This window comes from Octopus bimaculoides, unplaced genomic scaffold (assembly GCF_046866305.1).
Source record: "Octopus bimaculoides isolate indiv1 unplaced genomic scaffold, ASM4686630v1 contig131, whole genome shotgun sequence".
Taxonomy (NCBI): Eukaryota; Metazoa; Mollusca; class Cephalopoda; order Octopoda; family Octopodidae; genus Octopus; species Octopus bimaculoides.
The window spans coordinates 21,325-38,819 of NW_028315381.1; the positions used below are offsets into that span (position 1 = coordinate 21,325).

Sequence of the window (17,495 nt, forward strand, 5' to 3'; positions counted from 1 at the left end):
TCGTTCAATAAACACTCACAACGCCCGGTCTGGGAATCAAAACCGCGATCCTATGACCGCGAGTCCGCTGCCCTAACCACTGGGCCATTGCGCCTCCACAGCCCAAAACTAGAGAGAGCTAAAAAGCATGACTAAAATGTCTACAATGATGAGATACCAGCTGGTTATGAAATTATGTGGGTAGCAGCAGCGGTCATATGTGACATGGAGGAGGTGGTGTTGATATTACAAATGAGAAAAAAAGAAACCATCAAATGGAAAGGCCAGACGCTCGAGATGGTCATTCAAGCGTCGAACGAAATGCTAGAAAATTTGCCCAATAGGGTGTTTGTAGGGGAGGGGCTAACTATGAGAGTAGCCATTGAGGGACGTAGGCCTCGTTGCTTCAAATGTGGAGAAAAGGGTCACGTCTGCTCAAAGTGCATGAAAAAGAAAGATGAAGCCCCCTCCCAAAAAGCTGCAAAGGTGGTAAAAGGAAGAAAGGAAAAGCCAGAAAATACAACAGAAATGGAAGAGGGAACAATGGCAGAAAAAAAAAAACAGATAAGAGCGATGAAATAGAGTATACCACAGTATTGTACAAAAGAGAAAAAAGCACAAGTCTCAGAGTCCCCTCCCCAAACAAAAAAAATCAGTTAAGCACAGAACAGAGACACAAAGCAAAATTCCCCAAACCAACCCCATGGTGAAACCTTTTACCAAACCCCTCCCCAAAACACAAGAAAGAATTGTTTCATACATGGAAAAAAATGAGCCGTTGTCTACCATCATAAGAGCGCACCACAAGGCTCGAGTTTTCAAAATAACTAAAGATACGCCCCTAAATATTAGATTCGTAAAAATGGACACGGGCCTATTTTTGGAACTGAAGGGAAGGTATCCAGAGGATATCAGAGACGTCAGCTTTGAAATGGCCATTCTAGATGTGACCCACAAGAGTAAACAGTCCTTCAGGTTGCTGGCTGTCTATGCTCCTAAGGAGTGTAGGCAGTCTGGTTTTTATCGAGACTTAGAGCACTTTCTAGTGACGTCAAAAACGGTAGTTCTGTTAGGAGACTTTAACACTATCCTCGATGCACAGGTGGATAGTGTTGGCTCAACTCATAGGAGGGGAAATCCTGGCCTCAAGGGTCTACTAGAGAGCTATAATCTAGTAGACCGTTACAGACTGGATAAGCCGAGTGTTCCACATTGGACGTGGAGTAATAACGACGGCTCACATAAATCTTATATAGACAGGGTATTCATTAGAGAAAGAGATTGGAATACTTTTAGTTGTCCACAATTTTGTATTGTACCTTACACAGATCACAAATTTGTGACATGTGAGGTGCGTATAGTTAAATGTCATAGCCAGGGACCCAGGTACTGGAAGATGAATAAGTCTATTTTGACTTGTGAAGCCTTCCGTGCCCAAATTAAGGAATTAGTACAGAGGGCACTATGTGGCGCCATCATTAATAATAGATGGTAGCACACCCTCAAGAGAGCCATTTGTTTAGAGTCTATTAGATTTAGCAATCAGCTAAGTTTAGATAGATCGAGAATAGAAAGGGAACTAGTTAAGAATTTAGATGAGGTTATGGAATCTAGGGCTGGAGTGCTGGCGGTGAGAACAGTCTTGTGCCATCACCTCAAAGCATTTTGCCTGGTTGTTTGGGCAGAGTGACATGCTTGAGCATGGGGAGTCCCTAAAGGGCTTCCTCGCTGGTGGGCTGCGATTCTCAGCACGTGAGGCAGAATGCTGTGAAGGCCCAATTATACCTACGGAGGTAAAAGAGGTGTTGGCCAAGTGTGCTTTTACGTGTCACCCGCACGAAAACGGCCACGCTCGAAATGATGTCTTTTATGTGCCACCCACACAAGAGCCAGTCCAGAGGCACTGGCAACGATCTCGCTCGAAAACCCTACAAGGCCAGTCAGGCGGTACTGGCAACGGTCACGCTCAGGATGGTACATCTTATGTGCCACCTGCACAAGAGCCAGTCCAGAGGCCCTGGCAACAATCTCACTTGGCTTGCCGGGTCTTCTCACGCACAGCACATTTCCAAAGGTCTCGGTCAGTAGTCATCGCCTCGGTGAGGCCCAATGTTCGAAGGTCTTGCCTCACCACCTCAGCCCAGGTCTTCCTGGGCCTACCTCTTCCACGGGTTCCCTCAACTGTTAGGGAGTGGCATTTTTTCACGCAGCTATCCTCATTCATTCTCACCACATGTCCAAACCAGCGCAATCGTCTCTCTTGCACACCACAACTGATGCTTCTTATGTTCAGCTTTTCTCTCAAGATACTTACACTCTGATGGGTATGCACATTTACATTACACATCCAGCGGAGCATACTGGCTTCATTCCTTGCGAGCTTACGCATGTCCTCAGCAGTCACAGCCCATGTTTCACTGCCATGTAGCATGGCTGTTCGTACACATGCGTCATACAGTCTGCCTTTTACTCTGAGTGAGAGTCCCTTTGTCGCCAGCAGAGGTAAGAGCTCTCTAAACTTGGCCCAGGCTATTCTTATTCTAGCAGTTACACTTTCAGCGCACCCACCCCCACTACTAACTTGGTCACCCAGATAGCGGAAGCTATCGACTACCTCTAGTTTTTCACCCTGGAATGAGATAGAAGTTGTTTCCTGTTTGTTTACAGTGTTTATTGCACCTGAACATCTGCCACATACAAAAACTAACTTCGTAGTTAATCTGCCTTTGATATTGCTGCACCTCTTATGTGTCCATAGCTTGCACCGGGTACATCTTATAGAGTTACTACCTACTCCTTTACTGCATACTGAGCAGGGCCATCTACCTGAAGGGGTTTGTGTTTTATCTACCTTCCTACTTATTAGGATTTTGGTTTTTGCTAGGTTGACTCTAAGGCCCTTCGATTCTAGTCCTTGCTTCCACACCTTAAACTTCTCCTCTAGTTCTGATAGTGACTGCGCAATTAGGGCAAGGTCATCAGCATAGAGGAGCGCCCAGGGGCAACCTGTCTTGAATTCCTCTGTGATCGCTTGGAGGACTATGATAAATAGGAGGGGGCTGAGGACAGAACCTTGGTGGACCCCTACCTTTACCCGGAATTCATTACTGTACTCATTTCCAACGCTCACCTTACTGACAGCATCTCTGTACATGGCTCGCACAGCTCTTACTAACCATTCTTCTATTTCAAGTTTCCTCATTGACCACCAGATAAGGGATCGGGGGACCCTGTCAAAGGTTCTCTCCATGTCAACGAAGGCCAGGTACAGAGGTTTATCCTTGGCTAGATATTTCTCCTGCAGCTGTCTCACTAGAAATATGGCATCAGTGGTGCTTTTACCTGGCACGAACCCAAACTGCATCTCATCTAAATTGATTCGCTCCCTAATTAGTTGGGCTATGACCCTCTCCGTAACTTTCATAACCTGATCTAACAGCTTGATGCCTCTGTAATTATTAGTATCTAAAGCATCACCTTTACCTTTGTAGCAGTTTACTATGGTGCTGCTACACCAGTCATTGGGTATGACTCCTTCGTGTATCACCTGGTTCGTAATACGGGTGACTAGGCTGTAGCCAACACTGCCAGATATTTTGAGCATCTCTGCAGTGATTCCTGATGGGCCGGGGGCTTTCCCTGTCTTCTACACACATACATAGATGTGTATATAATGTATATATCCGCATTTCACATGTATACATTCATCGACGTGGAATTTACCGGTTAACTACTACATTAAGATTAAATCTGGGTCATTTTCTAACCGCATGGATATATAAGACAGCAGTATAGTGCGAATGCCCCATTCACCGATATACACCTACAGGGTTTTACCCCCCAGACTTTGGGAGGTCATAAGTAAAAGGACAGAATGAAGCGTTGGACCTTACCTTGCCGACCGCAGCGGGGTACACGATCGCTCCTAATCAGAACACGTCTTTCTCGTAACGTCGCTGTTTTCTCACTGGCCCCACGTGCTAGCCTTCGACAGCGTGTCACTGACTTCCGATCTGACCCTTCCGGTCTGGCTTCACCTCTGTTTGCCTCACCCCTCTCCACCACAACACATAGCTCGTCACAGCCCAAACACCACATTATATAAATTAATATATGAAAGCAATTATATCACCATTAAATAAAGGAAAAGACATTTAACAAAGCATTTCTTCTTTCTTTCTACTTCCTGCCTTCCTATAGAGAAGACGTGAATTTTTTTTGTCTCTCATTCACATCTAACTTCGCGTTCAAAATAATAATTTTTCTATCGTCTTGGCCTAACAGCCCTTACCGTTTGTTTTCACTGTTCTGTCTTGTTTTTACTGTCTTGTTCTCACTGTCCTGTTCTTATTTACACTTTCACCCTTCGCAAAAAATTACAAATTTAATTAATTAATTTGCTTTGCGGGAAAGACTGTTCCAACGAAGTCGTGTATTGTCCTTGCCTTCGAAACGCGGAGTAGATGGAACAGAGACAACTGAAGAAGGGAAATATTCTTTATGTTGCATGTCTCGTTTCTCTGTTTGTTTTTTTCGTTGTTCGAAAAAAAAGTTCGTTTTCTGTCTTCATCTTTATGTTTTCGTTTCTCATTGTGTTTAACGTTTTTGTGATGTCCTGTACCCATATATGCATGTATGTATACATATATATATATATGGATTTATGCATATATTTATATATTATTTATGTCATTATATACTTGTTTACTTTCTTAGTGTAGGCATGGCTATATGGTAAAGAAGAATGTTTCCTAACCATGTGGTTTCTGGTTTAATCTCACATGCAACATTTTGCCCCAAGCATCTGCTACTATAAAACCAGGTTGATGAAAGCCTTGAGAGTGAATTTGGTTGACAGAAACTGAAAGAAGCTTCTATTGTACATATGTGTATGTATCTGTCTGACTAACTATGTCTGTCTGTCTATTTACTTGGCTGTCTATCATTTTATATGTTTTAGTATACTAATATTAATGTTATACATAATATATATCTCATTGGTGATTGCCAAAATACAGGGGTAAGTTCTCTGCAAACAATTTGGTTTTCATTTCATAGCTGAAACTTTTTCTTCTTTACTTACCTCACTGATATCCATAATAAAAATACAATTGCAGAACCACAGTTAGCCAGTTAGTTCAGACGCACACACACACACACACACACACACAATGGCCTCTTACATAGTTTTATCCTGCAAGGACCAAACCTGGAACCATGTGGTTGCCAAGTATGGTTTTGATGAAGAATAAACAGAGCTTTACTGAATTTATAGATTACTGCTAGACAGATTAGATTGTGCAACAGAAAATTAGATTTTAGAGAGAATGCTGGTTTTGCAAGGTTTGGTTTGCCAAATGGCTGTTGAAGTGGAATAGAATTGTTATCACATTTGTGGTATTTGTTTCTAAGTACCAGTTGGTTGCCTTGGACACCATGGCCACCAAGATGTTGTTGAGATGTTCTTCATGAGCACTGTCATTTTGAGCTTTGGATCACTTTTGAAGGCCTTTCTCACAGCCAAACGGTTGACAACTTGAGCTTTGCCTGATTGCGGTCGATCTTTGAGGTCTTTCCCATTCTTGAGCCTCTCTGCGATGTTGAGCTGCTTGGTGATGTCAGACTTGTTGTGGCCCACACACAGGAGAGCTGAAATCTTGATTCTTTTTTGCTTCCATCCCAATATATGTGCACACAATGCAACATATTTAAAGTTCTATTTTCCCCAGCATGTTTTGATGACACATGCTGGAAAAGTAGAGCATTAATCATATTTCATGGCACCTTCTCTATCACACACGTTAACTCTCTAAAGATCAAAAGGCCAGTACAATGCACTCTTTGTGGTGTCGGTCTAAGTGAACTAAAAAGAAACTTGTTTTTAATGTGAACCAGTCTTTTCAGACTGACTAATGATGCAGTGATGCGTGAAGTCAGAGTTATTCTTTTACTAATTCAGCCAATGAACTATGGCCATGCTGGAGAACCACCTTCAAAGGTTCCAAATTTGGATTTGCTGTGGTAAGCAACAAATCTGTTTACTGTAGTAAACATATCGTTAATTATAAATCTCAGGTTAGGCTACATTTATATGCGTGTGTGTGGAGGCGCAATGGCCCAGTGGTTAGGGCAGCGGACTCGCGGTCATAGGATCGCGGTTTCGATTTCCAGACCGGGCGTTGTGAGTGTTTATTGAGTGAAAAAACACCTAAAGCTCCACGAGGCTCTGGCAGGGGATGGTGGCGAACCCTACTGTACTCTTTCACCACAACTTTCTCTCACTCTTACTTCCTGTTTCTGTTGTACCTGTAGTTCAAAGGGCCAGCCTTGTCACACTGTGTCACGCGGAGTATCCCCGAGAACTACGATAAGGGTACACGTGTCTGTGTAGTACTCAGCCACTTGCACGTTAATTTCACGAGCAGGCTGTTCCGTTGATCGGATCAACTGGAACTCTCGTCGTCGTAAGCGACGGAGTGCCAACAACGACCTCTGATCTAGCACACTTGTGATCAACAGCATTCCTGTCACAATGATTCTATCTTTTATACAGAACTACCTTATTTAATAAGGTCTCTCTCTCTCCCTGCCCCCCCCCCCCCAATAATATAGCAGTTCTCAGTCTTTATGACTTTGTGGCAAACTGAAAAAAATAAAAACTTACTAGCGTATTTCTTATGGGAAATTAAAAAAGATTTGGTTTGGACACAAGTTGATAATAACAATCAAGTGTTCTTCCCTTTTCAAGACTGTAGAATGAATGGTTTATGAGAGATCTACCTGCTATTTCTACCAGGCTCTTTCTATCTATTGGCTAGAAAACTGACTGATTGGTCAGTTGTGGTGTTTTATTGTTTCATTAATAAACCGATTAGCAATATCTCGCAATAAAGTACCATTTCAAGCCAGAAGATGATGTCTCTATGCTATCATCTACAGTCTTTAAAACGAAAGGACGCTTAGGATGAAATAGACATACAAAAGCAAGGACTGGATACGGTTGAAACACCTTTGTTTATAGGTTTTTTTCGATCGTGGCAGACCTCTGGCTAAACAGATCAAGGAGGACCTCGGGTTAAACAACAACAACATTCCGTCACAAATTTTGCTTTAGTAATGTTTAAAGTTGTCTCGCTTGAAACACAATTTTTTACTTAGAATTTTTTCAATATGTATCACGTCTATCTATCGATTTCTCCATTTTCTTTTCTCATACATAAATGATAATATACCCATTTACATCGATGAGAAGCTAACATATTTTTAGTATTTCACCAATACACTAGATTAAACTGGGAAACTTGGATGCTAATATCCCTTTAAGAGGTATATATCCTAATAATAATAAGTGTGTTATTTCTTTACTACCCACAAGAAGCTACTCACAGAGGGGACAAACAATGACAGACAAACGAATTAAGTCGATTATATCGACCCCAGTGCGTAACTGGTACTTATTTAATCGACCCCGAAAGGATGAAAGGCAAAATCGACATCAGCAGAATTTGAACTCAGAACGTAGCGGCAGACGAAATATCGCTAAGCATTTCGCCCAGCGTGCTAACATTTCTGCCAGCTCGCCGCTGTGTGTGCGTGTGCGTGTGCGTGTGTGTGTGTGTGTGTGTGTGTGTGTGTGTGTGTGTGTGTACAAAGGAAGGATGAAAAGCTCATAGACTGTGATGGAGTAATGCAAGAGCTGTAAAATCTTACCTGCATTAATTTCAGCTCTTGGTAATAATAACGGCATTGTTTATTCCAGGTAAATTGACATCTGTAAGAACGACCGTGCGAACTCAAAAAGGAGAAATGGTGACGAATGAAAAATCAGAGGACTCCTTTTATTTAAACGTGTCACACGGTCGAACACAAAATAATATATCAGAGATGATATACAAATATGTTATACTACGATAACATAGACGACCAGTAATGAAACACCACAACCGTAACAGATATTTATTGTTGCATAAAAGTGTAGGTGTGAGTGTGAATGCGACATATAATAACATGATCAAAGACAGGCCGTCGTACAAAGAAAAGTGTGTATGTGAGTGATACATGTATGTGTATGTGAGATATTACACCAGATAGAAAGAGTCAGTAACATGTGAGCATTTATACCAGTTCTGAGTACACTATAGGAAAAGTCTGTATGTGAAAGTAGTTGAGGCTGTGAGTGTGGCAGGGCGATCACTAGTTGTGATGTTGTGGCTTCCATGCCGGGCTGTGATTCTTGTTATACAGATGTTCGTCGCTGGCTGAAATTCTTGTCTGTTTATTTATCGTGGTGAAGCTGAGTCACCTAATAGAATCGAAGAGAGAGATGTGCCGCGGTGGTTTAGTTTGGTGTACATAGTAGGTCGTGTAGACGCTGGTGGAGATTGATGCTGGTTAGTAGTAATCGTAGAATCGTGTTGGTCATGACGATGATGCTGGTCAGTAGTCGTAGACTCGTGCTGCTGGTGTGGCGACGGCGGTGGGTGGTCATCGTTGGACGAAGCTGTTGATGTGTCGCTGGAACTGCTGCTGCTGCTGTCGTGTGGTACACGGAACAGATCTCAAAGAGAAACTGAACCGAGACGAATTTGGCCGCCGAGTTAAAGCTATTTATAACAAACTACCGGCTCCCGAAGACTTCAGAAAAATACTCTATCACGTGACCTTATTAGGGGCCGTGATTGGTCAGTTTGCGTTCTGGCGGGAACGGTTCGAAGAAGTTGCCGCTTCGAATAATAATCAGTCACGTGATGACAAGGAATGGGTTCTCCGCTACGCCCGCGTTTGTTTATATTTAAATGAGAAGAATGGCGATAGTAGTTTTGTATCTAATGGCGATAGGTAGTTTTGTATGTAATGGCGATCGAGGTGTTAGTTTCACTACACATCTAACTAATTTGCTATAAAACTAACCTGAAATTGCTTTTGGTCAGTCAGGAAGAAATTTTTTCTAATTTTATAAAAGAAGTCCCCAAAAGGAATGTACTTCTGCCAAATGCTGAGTAAAAGAGAGGAAGAATTCTGTTAGAGTTTTGTACATATGATAATTTTCTAGCTAAAGTAAGTCAGGAAAACTAGGTATGTATGTATGTATGCATGTATGTGTGTGTATGCATGTATGTATGCATGCATGCATACATGGATATGTTTATCAATGATTGTGTATACCAGATCAAATATCTTGTTGAGGTTTCAAGTTCATGGGTAGGAGGTAACTCTAAAGTGATGTAAGCCATGTAGTATCAGATTAAGTGATAAGGTTAACATAATTGAATAAATCTTTTAATGGTAATGCAGTGGGTGAGCCCGGTTACAGGACTGGGTCAAGGAAAATGGTAAAAAGAATAAACCTGTACAATTCAAAAATAATGTTTTCCTGTTTCTCTTTTAAACAGAACCCCTCTGATCCCTGTATACTCTTTTGGAGAGAATGATCTTTTTCTGCAGCTGAGTTCTGAAGGACAGCCATGGCTGAAGTGGCTTCAGGTGAAATTCACAAAATATACCGGTATTGCACCAGTAATCTTCCATGGAAGGGGTATTTTTAACTATACATTTGGAATTGTGCCTTTCCGGAAACCTATTAATACTGTTGGTAACTATTAACCCTTTTCCGCCTCTTTCCTTCACATCTTTTTCCACACACAGTGTATTTAGGCTGCATTATTTAATCAGTTTTTGTTTTTTCAAATGAGTGGGATTTTGTTGTGAGAAAGATTGAGTTGTTGCCCCTTGCATGTCAAGTGACCAGATAGAAGCAAGTTCTGTTATTGGTTTGTTTCAGCATCAGTTGAAAACCAAGTAGATTTTGCTTATGTGTACATGTGTATATGTGTCATCAGTATCATCGTCATTTAGTGTCTGTTGTCCATGCTGGCATGGGTTGGATGCTTTGACCAGGGCTGGCAAGCTGGAAGGCTACACCAGACACCAGTCTGCTTTGTCGTGGTTTCTATGGCAACATCATTATCATCATTTAACAAGGAGAATATCTTCTCTGAGACGATTTCTGAAGTAAACTTTTCTCCACATGTGAGTGTACATAAGATAGTCATCATCATCATTTAACGTCCACTTCCCATGCTGGCATGGGTTGGACAGTTTGACATGGAGCTCACTAGCACAAATGTACACAGAATTATTTTATTTTAATTGTGACTGTTTAGTGTGCTTATAATTAAAGAGAGAGAGAGAGAGTGTGTGTGCGTGTGCGTGTGTGTGTGCATATGTGTGTTTGAATGTTTACAATCTGTGCTGAACTACAAACGGTGACTTGTATCTGATCTACAAAACAGTGATGCCTGTTGGCATGTCAACAAATTGTCCATTATCTCCGTGCTTTTGAATTTGTCTGAAATGAAAATGTCCTTAACTTTAAAAAAAGACTTAAAGAGGTTAGTGACAAGAAGAGTGTTACCCATAAAAATCTTGTCTCAAATAATTCTCCATCTAACTCATGCTAGCATGGAAAAAACATGCTAAATGAATAAACAAATGAACTCTTATGACTCTGCAATTTTACTATTTTGCCAGTACCGTGCTGGTGGCATGTAAAAGCACCCACTACACTCTTGGAGTGGTTGGCGTTAGGAAGGGCATCCAGCTGTAGAAACTCTGCCAAATCAGATTGGAGCCTGGTGTAGCCATCTGGTTCACCAGTCCTCAGTCAAATCATCCAACCCGTGCTAGCATGGAAAGTGGACATTAAATGCTGATGCTGATGATATCATTCAATGTATCCTTTAATTTTTCAGACAGAAGGATATGATTTAGTTGCTATGCCTACCAACCACAGGGAACAGTGATTTTTAACCCTTTTTAATGTACTGCATACTGAATAACACACTAAGTGTTAGAGTACAGCAGCTTTTTAAAAGTTTTGTAATCTTACAGGAAATAGAGTGCAAAGAAATAAACATACAATGGTGCAGTGTATTAAAAGTGCTCAAGTTTTCTAAAATTCTTAGCATTTTCTGATTCCCCTCAAAAAATCACGTGTGTGGCACATATATGTGGGCCATATGCAAAACTTTCTGATGTTATCTTCTGATGTGAAAAACTTTGAAACGCCGACACTTCAGGTCACCAGGTACGTTAATGACTTAAAAGGAACCAAAATGAATGGAATGAATATATATGTATGGAGGAGGGGTAAGAGTGTGAAAAGGTTAGAAGTCTGGAATGTAAGGTGAACAAAGTGGAAGGGATGAGATATGAAATCTAGAGAGAAAGTAGAAAGAGACAATACTTTAAATAAAGCAAAAAGAAACAGTGAGGAGTTGGTACTATTCAAGAAGCGTGGTCCCGGTGCACACACTCGCGCATCCGCGCTAGCTAGTCGTGTCTAGTCGATCCTCCAACGACTATCTAGCACATATGGGCAAAACATGTATGAGGGTTTTTTAAAAGCAAAGTAAATAATTTTTTTTAAACAAAGTAAATAATTTTTTTTAAACAAAGAAAATAGAACACAAAGTAAATATCTTTTTTTTTTGTTGTTGAATCTTCCCCATCTTACTCAAAAAACGTCGTTTTACGTTCTTCCAGGGTGTATTTTGGTGTCACGTCTATTTCAGTAATCCCCCCAAAATTATTTACTTCGTTTAGAAAAAAACCCTCATACATGTTTTGCGCATGACGCACACTCGCGCTAGGTAGTCGTAGGATCGACTAGTCACGACTCGCTAGCGTGGATGCGCGAGTGTGTGAGTGCACGCACCGGGACCACTCTTCTTGAATAGTACCGAGGAATTTAAGTAAAAAGAGATAGGGGAAGAGAATGGAGTGGGTATTCTAAAATAACTTAAAATACCACATGTTTAATAATAAACATGTTGCTGCTTCACTCACAAACCTCTTAGATCCACATTACTCTCAAAAATGGCCCTTTAGCTGATTGAAAAAGATTTACTTACTGATCCCCATAAACATTGACTCATACACCTCTTTCTTTCTTTCTTTCATTCATTCTTCTTTTCTTGCTTTTTTTCTTTCTCCTTCCTCTCTCCCATCTGTCATTTCTCTCTTTACATTATCTGTCTGTCTCTCTCTTTTCTTTCACTTATATTCACTCTTTTCTCTACTTTTACTTTTTCTCTCTCTTTCTTTCATTTGTTCATTTTCTGCCATCCTTCATCTTCTCCTCACTTTTTCTCTTTCTCCATTCTCTCATTTATTCTTATCCACTCTCTCCTCATTTTTTTATCTCCCCCCACTCTCTCTCTCTCTCTTCACATCCTTTCATTGTTCTCTCCTCATATACTCTACATTTTCTTTATCTTTCTCTAATACATTCACCCTCTACTTTTTTTTTTTTCATTTCAAGTTGGAAAACCAATTGAAGTTCCTTTGATAGAAAATCCAAGTGATGAGCAGGTTGAAGAAGTCCACAAGATTTATCTGAACAGTCTGTATGAACTTTTTGAAGAATATAAGGGCAAATATGGCATTGATGAGATGAATCACTTGATTTTCGAATAACCTTTTCACATCTTCAAAATTAGAACTCTTTATATATTTTTCTGTTTTCTTTTTTCTTTGTTGCAATTTCTTGGGTCAGTTATTTTCTTCTATTGTCTATATAATTTTATTTAACTCTTTGTTGATTCTTCAATTTAGAATTTCATCATTTTGGTTCTTCATCAGTACAATGGAAATAAATAATTTATATCAAATTACATTCTACCAGTTCATGGTTTTAGCGTGATTTTGGATTTAAGATTAAAAATGGAGAATTTTTTTTTTGCATATTTTGTTTGTTGTTTGGTCAAAAAGAAGAGAAGATAAGAAAAGATGGTGGAGAAGCAGAAATGGCAGGGACACCCTACCTTTCACAGCTTTATAAGCCCCTGGGTAGAGCAATCTATAAGTACTACAGAGCATTGCCACAGAAAGTCACAACATGCATTGATTAGCATTGGAGTAATAGACAATGGCCCAGTGTGTCCATGTCTTAAATTGGAACTGTGGTAGAACAAAGGTCCCGAAACAGTGGGTGCAGTTGGTGTTCTTTCATCCACTAATATTTCTTGGGGGTACAAAATCAAAAATTTGCACTCCTTACATTCCTTTGCCAAGTTCAGAAAATAGTGTCAAAAATTGATCTGTAAAAGTTGCTTGAAGTTAGATTTCTTCTCAAAACAAAAACAAAAGACAAAAATGAATATAACAAATGATGAAGCTGGTCAAAAAATTCCCAAGGGAATTCCCTAGAAAGATATATTTCTGAACTAAAGCAGTGTTAACATCAAAAGTATGTGGCAGCAACAACAACATGACCAACAACCACAGCCACTCCTCAATACTACCACAATTGAGGAATATCCTTATTCTTCATTTCTGCTGAATACCACAGATGACCCATCATCATCATTGCCATTATGTTCTACTGCTACTTGTTGTTGTTGTTGTTAGCACTGGATGCCATGGTGTGATTTTGTTGAAGGTGGACCAACACTTGCCAGGCAGAAGCCCACTCACTTGGCTCAGAGGACATCATCACTTCTTTTAGGCCACGCCTTGTTGTAGCCAGCCCGCTTGGCATAGCCTTCTTCCGCTGTCACAGCCATTGAGAAACATAGATGTTGCTTTGTCTGCCTGGTCAACCGTTGAGGACTTGATGATTCCTTCTCGTAGCCTTAGCCTAAAGAGGCATCCTGCAAGGCAGCAGAGGAGGATCTAATTTTTACCCATTGGTGGGGCCCTAACAGGTGCTACCACTCCGCGCCAGAGCAGACCTGGGAGAAATGGTAACTAAGGGGTGTTTCTATGCTCCCTTAACTCCTGTCCTCCCGAACTGGAGCTTCACCACCAGTTGCAGTTTTGTGTCTTACCCAGGACACACAACTAAGCAACAAGATCAACATTCACAGTCACTCCTCAATACTATTAAGCAATGCAATCCCTAGCTCCACTCAAATTCCTCACTCTCTCAGAATAACACAAGAGATCCATCATCACCTTTGTCATCTTATTCTACTACTACTCTGTGGAGGCGCAATGGCCTAGTGGTTAGGGCAGCGGACTCGCGGTCATAGGATCGCAGTTTCGATTCCCAGACCGGGCGTCGTGAATGTTTATTGAGCAAAAACAGCTAAAGCTCCACAAGGCTCCGACAGGGGATGGTGGCGAACCCTGCTGTACTCTTTCACCACAACCTTCTCTTACTGTTTCTTCCTGTTTCTGTTGTACTTGTATTTCAAAGGGACCAACCTTGTCACACTTTGTGTCATGCTGAATCTCCCCGAGAACTACGTTAAGGCCAGTCAAGCGGTACTGGCAACGGCTACGCTCAAAATGGTGTATTTTACATGCCACCTGCACAGGAGCCAGTCTAGCGGCACTGGCAACGACCTCACTCAAATGTTTTTTCGTGTGCCACCGGCACAAGCGCCAGCAAGGCGATGCTGGTAATGATCACGCTCAAATTATGCTATTTACGTGCCACCGGCACGGAAGCCAGACAGCTGCTCTGGCAATGATCACGCTTAGGGAAAATAGCATCCTCAACCTTAGTCTTAACCATTAATGCAGACTTTAAGGTCATTCCCACATGGCCATGTGGTAAGAAGTTTGCTTTTTACCCACGTTTCTGGTTTGGATTAGGGTTAGGGTTAGGCTTGGATATGCTAAATCACCTCCCAAAGAAAGTCAAGGAAGAAACAATCATGGTCTCATTTGACGTGATTAATTTATACACCAGTATACCTCATAATTATGGACTTGAGGCAATTCAATTCTGGCTGGATCAATTCCCGAAAGAAATCCCAAACAGGATCAGTAAAGAATTCATTACTAAATCGGTTGAATTCATCTTACGAAACAACCACTTCATGTTTGACAATACTTTCTACCGACAAAAATCCGGAATTGCTATGGGCACTAGGGCAGCTCCAGTCATTGCGAACCTAACAATGGGTTACTTGGAAATAATAATATACCAGGAATCTTTATCCACCTTTGGAAACACCCTTTCCCAATACATAAAAGAAAATTGGAAAAGGTTCCTGGACGACTGTTTCATACTCTGGAATGAAAACACAGATGAACTCTTGAAATTCAAAAGTCTATTGAACAGTGTCAACCCAAACATACAGTTCACAATGGAGTACAACCAAAATGAGCTCCCATTCTTGGATATACTAATTAAAAAAGTAAACCTAAAAATAGAAACGGACATATTTTACAAAACCACAGACGCCAAACAATATCTACTATTTGATTCATGCCACCCAAGACAAACATCCCCTTCAACCTTGCAAGAAGGATATGCACAATAGTGTCATAAGAAAATACTAGAGACTACAGACTACAAGAACTCAAAAACACACTAATTGACAGACACTACCCAGTTCAACTCATAGAGGATGGAATCAGATGTGCATCACAAATTAACATAGAAAACTTAAGAAAAGTTAAACACAGCAACACACATTCCCCGAAAATACTGCCGTACATATTCACATACAACCCCAGAAACAAAGAAGCCTTCACCATCATCACCCAAAACATACCAATGCTACATAAGGACCCCAAATTAAAGGAAATTTTACACACACACAAAATCATCAAAAGCCACAAACAACCAAAATCACTGAAAAAGATCCTCACAAAGGCAAAATTATTTTCCGAAACAACAAATGCGAAAGTAAACAAATGTGGTCGACCAAATTGTGCAACATGCCCAAACATTCTAGAAGGTTCAGAATTCCTCTTCAAAGAGGGACACAAATTCAAAGTTAAATCTAACTTTACTTGTGCCTCAGAAAATCTTATTTATGTAATAAGATGCTCGGGCTGCAACGAGAACTACATAGGGTCCACAGGATTATCGCTCAGACGTAGATGCACTCTGCACCGCCAGCAGATTGCATACCCAGAATACCGAATGATACCTTTTAGTGATCATATTGAGAAATGCGCAAAACAAATGCTACCACAATTTATAATCTTTCCTTTTTATCAATGTGCCATTAAAACACCAACACAGATTAGATTAAATAAGGAAACCTTTTTCATTCAAAAATACAAACCCAAACTTAACCATTGCTAACACATTTAAATAAGGAAATTCATCATCCCACTGAGAAAAAAAGGGAAAAAAATATAGAACAAAACCATGGTAAATTAATCAAATTCTACCACCTCCTAGATTTCGATTATCTCCCCTATACCGGAAGAAATTCCTAATTACCTCCCCCTATCTAGAACTCTTCTTTTTCAGACTGGAGCGAACATGTTACAATGAAGTAGAGAAATTTGAAAAGACAACACGAAACCGGTTATTTCTCAAAATACAATTTTTATATACCAAAAAGATTTTATAACATGTTCTAACATTTTTCTGACATAATTTAAATATATACTTTAACCATGTAACACAAGCCTTCTGTAGTTTCTCCACTCTAATTATCTTTTATATATATATATATATATATATATATATATATATATGTAAATGTACTATAGAATGTAAATATTAGATGAAAAACATTTGAATAGAAAAAAAGTGAAAACCAAGCAAATTAATTTTCAGATATATAAATATACACACACACACACACACATATATATATATGTATATGTATGTATGTATGTACATATATATATATATATATGTATATGTATGTATGTGTATATATATATATATATATATATATATATATATATATATATATATATATATATATATATATATATATATATATTTATTTATATATATATATTTATTTTTATATATATATATATATATATATATATATATATATATATATATATATACATATATATATATATGTGTGTGTGTGTGTGTATGTATATATGTGTATATATATATATGTATGTATATGTATATATGTGTATATATATATATATTTATGTATATATTAATATTATCTCAGTTGAAAAAACTTCAATAATAAAAATATGTTAATAGTAACCAGGGTAGCAAAAATTACATGAAAACTGGGATATCATACCCGGTTAATAGGAAGAAATACCAAGTTAAAGTGATGTATTTTGAGTAGATATGAATAATAATAATAAATGGAGCAAAACGCATGCGTCTTGCTTAGGTATGTTGGTTCCCTGATGATTAATTTATGTGCAATTCCAGCACCTCTTACTTCTTTGGAGTAGAGTGCACATATATTTTGAAACATATGTAGGAATTAAAGGAACTTATTTATTATATGCATTTTGCTCCATTTATTATTATTCTTTATATGTATATATATATATGTATATATATAATTATATATATTTATGTTTGTATATATACATATATATATGTATATTATATGTATATGTATATTATATATATCATCATCATCATCATCATCGTTTAACATCCGCTTTCCATGCCAGCATGGGTTGGACGATTTGACTGAGGACTGGTGAAACCAGATGGCTACACCAGGCTCCAATCTGATTTGGAAGAGTTTCTACAGCTGGATGCCCTTCCTAACGCCAGCCACTCAGAGTGTAGTGGGTGCTTTTACATGTCACCTGCACGAAGGCCA

General features: G+C 39.5%; 1 protein-coding gene and 1 long non-coding RNA gene across 3 annotated transcripts in view; one reads left to right on the forward strand and one right to left on the reverse strand.

Annotated features, from left to right (window-relative positions):
• Positions 1-8,806, reverse strand: part of LOC149129165 (UDP-D-glucose 4,6-dehydratase-like) — a 29,911-nt gene extending 21,105 nt beyond the window's left edge. Inside the window, exon 1 of one of the 2 annotated variants that reach the window (XM_089346738.1) lies at positions 7,690-8,806. In XM_089346738.1, coding sequence (XP_089202864.1) covers positions 7,690-7,726 — 37 coding nt within the window. In that variant the 5' untranslated portion in view covers positions 7,727-8,806. Of the gene's footprint in view, positions 1-3,872; positions 4,489-7,689 lie in introns of those variants that run through there. The other variant, XM_089346737.1, reaches the window with a different exon arrangement.
• Positions 8,807-8,895: 89 nt separating this feature from the next.
• Positions 8,896-16,377, forward strand: LOC149129168 (uncharacterized). Its single transcript, XR_016240323.1, has 3 exons — positions 8,896-9,036; positions 9,372-9,571; positions 12,302-16,377. It is a non-coding gene; the product is annotated as an uncharacterized LOC149129168 (long non-coding RNA).
• Positions 16,378-17,495: the final 1,118 nt, after the last annotated feature.